The 8648-nt window shown below is 52.3% G+C and overlaps 1 protein-coding gene across 1 annotated transcript; it reads right to left on the bottom strand.

Annotated features, from left to right (window-relative positions):
• Window positions 1-3704: 3704 nt before the first annotated feature.
• HOXB1 (homeobox B1) lies at window positions 3705-6155 on the bottom strand. The gene is made up of 2 exons (XM_069481284.1): window positions 5476-6155; window positions 3705-5032 (listed from the first exon to the last, which is right to left on the bottom strand). The coding sequence occupies exons 1-2, from the start codon at window positions 6050-6052 to the stop codon at window positions 4701-4703; spliced, it is 909 nt and encodes a 302-aa protein (XP_069337385.1). The 5' UTR covers window positions 6053-6155; the 3' UTR covers window positions 3705-4700.
• Window positions 6156-8648: the final 2493 nt, after the last annotated feature.

Raw genomic sequence — 8648 nt, 5'->3', positions numbered from 1 at the left:
CCTCATTATGATATTGTATTTACTGTAAGCCAGTAGTCTATGGGGTTCCCCTGATCCCTTTAATTCAGTTCATTATTATTCTATTCCCTAGCAGCAAGTCCCAAGTGATGGTGCCAGGCAGGTCTGCCGGTGTAATGCAGGGGGCCGAGGCTGGAGGCTATCTGCTTCCATTATGCCGAGACCAAGAATAACTCAGTGTAAGAAAGTAACATAAAAATGTGAATATATAAAATAGGAAGTTGCTACTGAACACTTTCTATGTGCCAGGCAGTGTTCTAAGCATTTCTCATCTATATCATTTATTCTTCAACATCCTGCATGGTACATCTGAAGAAATGGGCGCACAGGGAAATTGGGCAACTGGCACGTGCCCACCCAGCTAATAAGAGGGGAACACTTTGAAAAGTAAGTTGTACTCCAGAACCCCTGCCCTAAATAAGGAACTGAAGTGTCTTCCAGACTTCTTGTCCATCTTCCCATAATGGAAAAGGAAGGGAAAGTGTATGGGAGGTGAGGATAATGCTTCTCCTCTACAGGTGAGTAGGCTGAGACCAGAAAAAGAGGAAGAAGTCTCAGCCAAACACACCTGAGGATTCTCAGCTGCTGGGAAGGGAATCCCTTCTATTTGTCCCTAGCCCAATACACCTATCAGGAATCAAACAAGATATGAGTATAAGAAGTGGGCATAGTCAAGCTATGCTCTGGAATAGATTAGAGACTATAGAAAGGGAAGAACACATATTCCCTTTAATAATGACAATACTTGTTATAGCTTACATTTATTTATTAGGGACTATTACAAGCATTTTACACATATTCATGTTAATTTAATCCCAGCATCAACCCCATGAGGCAGGAGCTGTTATTATTCCCATTTTGTGAATAATGAAACTGGGCATGGAGAATTAGGCAACTTGGCTATGGAGAGGCAGGGCTTGCATTTGAACCCACATTCCTGGATGTTTTTCCCCAACTCCCTGGTCCTGCACTCTGACTCATTTTGACCTCCCTCATTTGGTCATCTGGAAATTCCTCCTGAGCCTCCCTATCCACACCCTTTTCCAAGCCCCATCCCACCAACCCCTTTCCAGCAGCCCCGTGGTGTTGGCACAAGGAATATTCACAACAAAGAAACCCACATTAAAAGTAAGAACTTCAGGGCTTTAAAAACCTCTTTTTCTTTCTCTCTGGTCCAGGAGATCAAAGAGCCTCACATTTGGAGAACAAACGCTGAGGAAAATGGAAAAGGAGAAAGGAAAAGTTCACACTTGGGCTGAGAAACAGATGGTACAGAGAGTTGGGTGGAGTAGAGGCTTGACTGCCCCCCTCAACTGGACTGCCAGGTTGGTGGGGGCGCCCCTCAGAGACTTGACAAACTTTCAACCAGCCCTGTGAATTCTCCTCCTGTGAAGAATCAAGACAACAACAACAACAACAAAATAAAAACCCTCAAGATTTTTATTTTCAAAACTGGAGATATTTTTTGAGATCGGGGAAATAGAGATGTGGGGGTAGAGTGCTTTCAAATTTTTCAAAAAATGTACTTTCAGATCTCTTGGTAAACAGAATCCCTCCCTTCCTCAGGGCGGTGAAAAAACCAGCAATCTCAAAGGCTTTGAGGAGTTTAGGAGTGAAGCAGTTTGGCTTCTATTGGGGGAAAGTTTAACAAGACCATCAGTTTAGCTCAATGCGAGCAAATGTGTTTTTGTTTGTTCACTATCCTCTCCTTTTGTCATTTATGCTAGAAAAATATACAATGATCTTTTCTTTCTCCAAACAAATGTCTTCAGTGTAGACCTGCCTGGGGCCTCAGATTGGAAGTGGGACTCAAGTAGGAGAGTGCAAAGTGGGGAAGTATTCAGGATCTCTGCATCTAAGAAGATGGGAGGCTCAGACTCATTGTAGACTATCTGGAGTCCGCCCCTGTATTAACGGAGAACTGATTTGCCCCTCTTCCTTCCCTGGAGGAATCTGATAGTTCTTTTGCTACAGCCAAAAACCAACCCAGCCAGCTTTCCCTTTTCCTCCTGGCCCCTCCATCACTCCTCCCCCAGGACCTGTCAGCCGCAGTCTGCAACCCAGCTCCACCATCCTTCCTTAACGCGGGCTTCGCTCTAACCACTGCACCTTCCTCCTCCTCCCTGCTTTCTTGCTCACTTGTCCAAAGTTTGGAGGATCCACAAATACCCCAACCAGAAAGCTCTACTGGCTCACACTGAATGGCTCCAAGCAAAGGGAGTTTTGTTTCCACAGACACTCACTCTGTCCCCTCTGCCAAGGTGACCCCTTTGGGGAAGCCAAGCTTGGTGGCAATTTCAATTAAATGCAGAAAAGCAGTTAATAGATTTATTTTTAAAAGACAGAGGGCAAGACATCAGCCTCTGGGAAAGCTAGGCTTCCTCTTGCAACACACTTCTCTTGCTCTCCAGCTGGGCTGTACAATTATTGATAACGCTGCCTCTCCTATAATGGCACCAATTTCATTAGGAAGCAAATGCTCAGCGTTTCTTATGTACCTTCCTAGTCCTTTTAGCTGCCTCTCTTCCTTAGAAAGGTCAGGAATTAAAGAGATGGCAGTGTAGATAAGACACCCCACCTTGGTCGCTGCTGCCCGTCTCCCCTCAGGCTGTCCTGCCCTCGGAGCACATGGGCTCTCGCGGTAACCGGAATCAATAAACCGAGGCCGGAGCCCGGAGGCCCGCGTCATCTCGACGGCACCGCGGGGCGAGTGAGCGATGGCGGTTTGTTGGCGGCCGCGGAGCTTCCTGAGTCCCGGCCCCCACGCCTCTGTCGACCAAAGGTTTGCCAGTGGGACCCGCCCGGAGACAATGGCTGCCCCCGGGGGCGCGCTGTTAGCTTGTTTGGAAAGCCCAGAGGCGCTTGGAGGTAAAAAGGTCAGCGCGGGATCCGGATTTACCTCCGTCGCCTCCGCCCACCCCCAGGCCCCGGACTTTCCTGCGACTTCTCCCTCCCCACACCCCCACGGCCTCCCCTTCCCCCACCTCTGGCTCTCCGCCCCTTCTCCCGCACCCTACCCCCAACTCGGCCCTTTCACAGCCACCTCCTTCCTGCCGTCCAGCGCCCGGAGACCGAGGGAGCTCACCTTGAGCCCCAGCAGAAAGGCATTTTGGAGGAGGGCAGGCTGAGGCCAGACTCTCACGGCCACTTGGATCCCGACATCCCCGCGGAGCCACTGGAAGGGCGCTGGGTTGGGGTGGGGTGGTGGGGTTAATGCCAATCTGGAGTTTGCCAGCGACCCACGGGTGGAAGCCAGGCCTTGCTCTTGGCGGGACGGAGGGAGTTGAGGAGGAGGGAAGGGGTAGTTTGCTTCGCCTTCCCTCACACTCCCTCCTCCTTTTGCACCCTCTTTCTGTCCTCTCCAAACTGATGTTTCTCCTCTTTCCTGTCTTCCTCTCAAGACCCTCTGGTAGCTGTTTGATCTCCCCAATCTTCTTTCTCCATGCTTTTCTGAGTTCTCCCAATGACCAGTGGACTGACACTGTCAGGCCTGGGGGCCTGGGGCCCTATTCTGTTTAGGCCCCCACCCAGTAAGTCCTTCTCTTTATCCTGCTGAGATCTTAAAGCTCAGCTCTTTCCAGCCCAACCAGCCAGTGACCACTCTTTCCTCACCTCTTCCCCAGGGCTGATGGAGCATGAGGCCTCCTCTACCCCTAGATGGAGGAGCAGAAGCAGGCGGGAAGAGGGGTAAAACACAGACTTTATTGAAATGAGGTAGTTGGAGGTACAGAGAGAGCTTGCTTGGGGCTCAGGTTTCCAGAAACTTGGATGGTGCCTCCACTGTCTCCAAGGTTCAGAGAAATGCTTGCTGTGACTGGGAGCCCTCACAGTACCTGGGCCTCCCTGGCTGCCCCCCAGACATAGAGTAGAGATGGGGAAGAGGGTCCTGGGTTTTCCAGGAGGCAATAAATAGGGGAGGAACTAGTGGGGGTGTGCCTGCACCTTCCTGGTTGAGGTTTGATGGGGACAGGCCTTGCACAGCGTTCCAGAAGTCTCTGGAGTACCAAGTTCCAAAACACTTTGGTGACTTAGTGATGAGGTCGCTGGTGAGAGGAGGCAGGTCTCAGAAAACCACCTCTGGAGTCTGCATTAGTGCAATACAAATGTGCCAGGAGAGGGTTAATAGGGTTACATGGGGAGCTTTTTGGTCTGTCACAAGGCAGCTGGTGCTATTGTAAGGTCTGTGGTGACTGGATTAAGGATTGGTAATAATATGCCAGCACCCAAACAGCTCCCACACAAGAACATTCAAGGCCTTCCGTCTGTCCTGGGCCCAGAAGAGGCAGTTAGGATACGAGTTCATGAGGAGAATTCTTGAAGCTCAAAGGCACTGAATTGAATACACTGAAGTTGGAAGGGAAAAGAGAATCCAGGAGGATGGGGCTGGCTCCCACCCCCACCCACAAGTTGAGGGTGAGCTAATCCCCAGATGAAAGGCCTTCCCTCCACATTTGACAGGTTCGGCGCCTCCCAGGCCTCTGGTCCTGTAGTGTCCCTAGCCATCAGTTCCCCACCCAGATCTGAGAAAAGGTTTCCCCATCCCCCCAGCTCTGAACTGGTGTCCCAGCCTTGGAGAGGATCACCGGGACAGTGAAGCCGAGGCCCCAGTTGGGGAGAACCTGGGAGAGGGCTGGACTGGGGCGCTCCAGTGCCTGGAACACCCCTGGGCTGTGAGGTTCAGTTCAGGAGGTAACGGAGCTGGGCGAGGCTTCAGGGGAGGTGCATGTGGACTGGTCCGAGGCATCTCCCGCCGCCGCCTCCTTGGGGCAACCTGGTGGGGCTGGGGGCACCCGGCCTCCCTCCCGCTCGCGCTTCTTCTGCTTCATGCGTCGGTTCTGGAACCAAATCTTGACCTGCGTTTCATTGAGCTCCAGGGTGGCGGCGATCTCCACCCTCCGGGCCCGGCTCAGGTACTTGTTGAAATGGAACTCCTTCTCCAGCTCGGTCAGCTGCCGCGTGGTGAAGTTGGTGCGGGGACCGCTGGGCGCGCCCAGGCCTAGCTCCGACACCTTCGCTAGGGGCGGGGCGGGGAGAAAGGCCACGTCAGTTCTCTCACCTCTTTCTCCTTCTCCTCCCCTCCTCCCGGGCCAGCTCTGCGCCTCAATCCACCATTCTGTCCACCTTCAGTTCTCAAAGTTCCCACAGATCACCAGGGACCCCCAATGGTGATCTCCAAATCTGGAGCCGCCTCCCCCATACTTCCACCCCCACCCCCACGCACACTAGGTCCTGGGCCCCGTGCAGGGTGCTCAGATGTGGAAGTGGAGTGGGTATGGAGACTTACTCTTGGGGGTGACCGGGCTCCTACTGGGGAGGAGACTTCACTTGACCTGAGAATGCTCTTACCTGCCTCTATGGGGCGGCTGAAAAAGAATAACCCTGCCCAGGCCATCTCAGTGCAAGGGCAGTGGAGCTACTTTGGTCCCCGGAGAGGAGGTGGCCACGTCTGAGCCCTACCTGTCTTGGGTGGGTTTCTCTTAACCTTCATCCAGTCGAAGGTCCGGGCCGTGGGGGTGCTGGTTTCTGACCCGCAGGACGATTCCTTGTCCTCAGAGAGGAGATCAGCGTAGGCTGGTGCAAAGCTGGCCGCCTGCTCATTCCCATAAGGGGGCTGCGGAGGAGGGTACGGCCCCGGGCCGGTTCCACCGGCTCCGTAGCCGTCGGATAAACCCCCTAGCTGGGCCCCGTAGCTCGAGGGATGAAAATAGCCTCCGTCTCCTTCCGATTGACCCAGAGGGTAGAATTGAGAAGGCCCATAGCTGGGGCTGCAGGCGGCCGGGGCATACCCCGAGGGCGCAGAGCTGGGGAAGGGCACCCCCAACGCTGACGGCGGCTGCTGAGCGGAATAGCCCGAGTTCTGCTGGAGCGCGGGGCTGGGGAGCCCCCCGCCGTAGCGGCCCTCGCCTGCGTAGCTGTCAACGGCTGGAGCTGAGCTGAGGGGGAAGGAGGTTGGGGCGCTGTGGGCGCTGTAGGCGCTGGGTCCCCGGTTACAGAGTGGGTACTCTAAGAAGGAGTTCATCCTATTATAGTCCATGCGTCGAGGCCGCAGGAGGGTCGGCCCGTTTGGGGGAGACACCCTCTTGGCCTACAACCTTTCGGCAGTATGTCACAGCGCTGAGGCTCGCATCCATGGCCTGGTCCAGCTCGCCTGGGCCAGCACTCCCCTAGGAAGGGGGTAGGGAGTGGGGGTGGGGGGGGCACATGTGATCTCTCCCAGGCCAATGGGCAAAGCGGGCCAGAGTTTGGCAGCCCCAGCGCCCATCCATCACCCCCCAAGCATTAGCATGACAAAGACACTTCAATCACCCTCAGCCCATCCATCTGAGAGCGACATGGAAGCGTCAAAAACATCTTTCTTCAAAGACTTTTGGAAAGAAGGGACCAGAGGGAGAGGGGGGGAAAGTTAGAAGAATATTCAAGACTTTCCTCCCCTCCCAGCCCCCAAGGCCTTCAATAGGCTCCTGGGTTATTAGATTTGGACAAATTCAACCCAGCTGCCCCTCACCATTCCCACCCCTCAAAGAAACCTTCCCCTCAAGACCTGGAGGTGGGAATCTAGCCTCCGTATTTTGCCCAGAACTCCTACTCCATGTTTCTTTCTCCCAGTTTGTCTGGGGTTGATGGGCTAGGACAGCCGGGTGAGGTATGTTATCTTGGGCCAAATGGATGACTGTGAAGGGAGGGGCTGCAAAAACACCTAAGGGTGTGAGGCAGGGTCTGGATTCTCGAGGAAGAATTCATTAAGGGAGGGGTGGGAAAATGGCATTTCAGGGAGCAAGGCAGGACTACAGAAATGTGGAGAAAAGGATGAGAAACACCCCATTCCTCTCTCCAACTCTCTGTATAAGCACTCTCTCCTCATTCACACATCCATTTCTCTCCCTCAGCCTCTCTTTATTTTCTCTCTGTCTCAATCCATCTCTCTGTTCGTCCATCTTTCTCCATATTTATATTCACTCCCTACCTATCCATCAACTCATCTCTCTAGATGTATTTATCCTCTCTCTAGCCATCCATAGCTGTAGCTGGCTCACTCACTCAGACTTAAATAACTCCCTATATCTCTCCAGAGAGCCACAATGAGCAGAGTTAGGTGATGTTTACAGGGGGGTGAAGAGGAGGCGAATTTTTATTCTCTTCTCGAAGTGTTTAAAACTAATGGAGACCCTATATTCTTCTGGTTCCCTCCTACTCCTCTCTCTTCACCACCCTTTATCCCTTTCCAAAAAAAAAAAAAAAAAAAAAAAAAAAAAAAATCCAAGCCTCAAATCCATAAATTCAATACCAGTTAAATCTTAAAGATTGCTCAAATTTTCAATGAATTTTCTAGACTTGATAAGGGGAGTTTGCTCAGAGAGTGGGAGAATCAGTGTGGTGGCCCTGAGGCTCTGACTTCTAAGGCTCTGGAGTGGAATCTCACCCCTTTCTGCTTCACTGTCTGTTGGGGAGGAAAACAGGAAGTGCCTTCCTCACTCTCTCAGACCCTAGACCTGGAAGGGACTAGAAGAGAAGCTCTTAGGTAGAGCCCATTGATTCTTTTTCCCCCTCCTCCTCCGGACACACTCTGAGAACAAGAGCTTGGCGCAATCTAACACCCACACTCATTTGTAACCTGTCAGGGTGTCTGCCTGGACGGAGGCCTGGGGCTGGAGCTCGGGCAAGTCCAGGAGGGCAAGAGTTCAGGGAGGGACCTCTGTAAACAACTGAGTTGAAGAGAGGAAGGGGAAGCAGGTGGGACAGGTTCAGCGAGGACCCTCAAAACTTCTTAAGTTTCTCCACCCCAAAAAGTGTAGGGTGAGTACTCCTCCCTCTCCAAGGGACCCCAAAATTGTCTCTCTCAGTCTCTGTGTCTTTCCATCCTCTGTTTCCCATTCCCCTTGGTTTTGCTTGTCCTTCTCTATGGTCCCCTCTCCTGCTTTCTATTCTGTCACCAGCATCACACTGCCCTTCTCTTCTCTAATAACTGTGGGCCTGGCTTAGCCCCCAAGTATGGAAGAGCTCAAAACATATCACAGAACCCCTGTCTCCTTTCCCTCTGTGTACTCTGCTTCAGACCCTGCTCCAAGTTGGGGGAAGGGGTCCAGCTGGGAACTCCTTAAGAGAGATGCAATGGGAGAGAGTGAGAGAATGTTCACTTGCCAAAGGGATGAGGACAGTCACAGGGAAGGAGAACTGAGGTGGGCGGGGGAGTGGCCTGGCATAGAGATTGAAGAGAAAAGGATTATTGAGATGGGAGCAAGCTTATTTCTTTCTATTTCACCTTTTTTGAGGAGAGGGATTTGCAGATACTCCCAACTTCTTCCTCTCATTTTAAGATGTCCTACACACAGGCTGAGACCTTTGGAGAAGACTTTGGGTGGAGGGAACTAGGATTTGTCTTGTAACCCCAAATCTGAGTTAGGCCTAGATCTGATCTGGTTATCCTGCTTCTGAGACACTTGAAACTTCTTCACTTTCCACCTTTTCCTCATCCCAGGGAGAACCTTCTCACCCTATCCCTTGCCCCCGCTAAGGAAGGGAACAATTTGAGGTCTAAAGGAAAAAGTAAATTTCCAATCAGTTACCAGGGCAGCACGGATCTGTCTGGGAGTTGGAGAAATGCATCCCTTCTACAACAGCTGAAGTCACCA

Source organism: Eulemur rufifrons, chromosome 9 (assembly GCF_041146395.1).
Source record: "Eulemur rufifrons isolate Redbay chromosome 9, OSU_ERuf_1, whole genome shotgun sequence".
NCBI classification, from domain to species: Eukaryota; Metazoa; Chordata; class Mammalia; order Primates; family Lemuridae; genus Eulemur; species Eulemur rufifrons.
The sequence above is the reverse complement of the archived record's forward strand: the minus strand, read 5'-3'. Positions and strand labels throughout refer to the sequence as shown.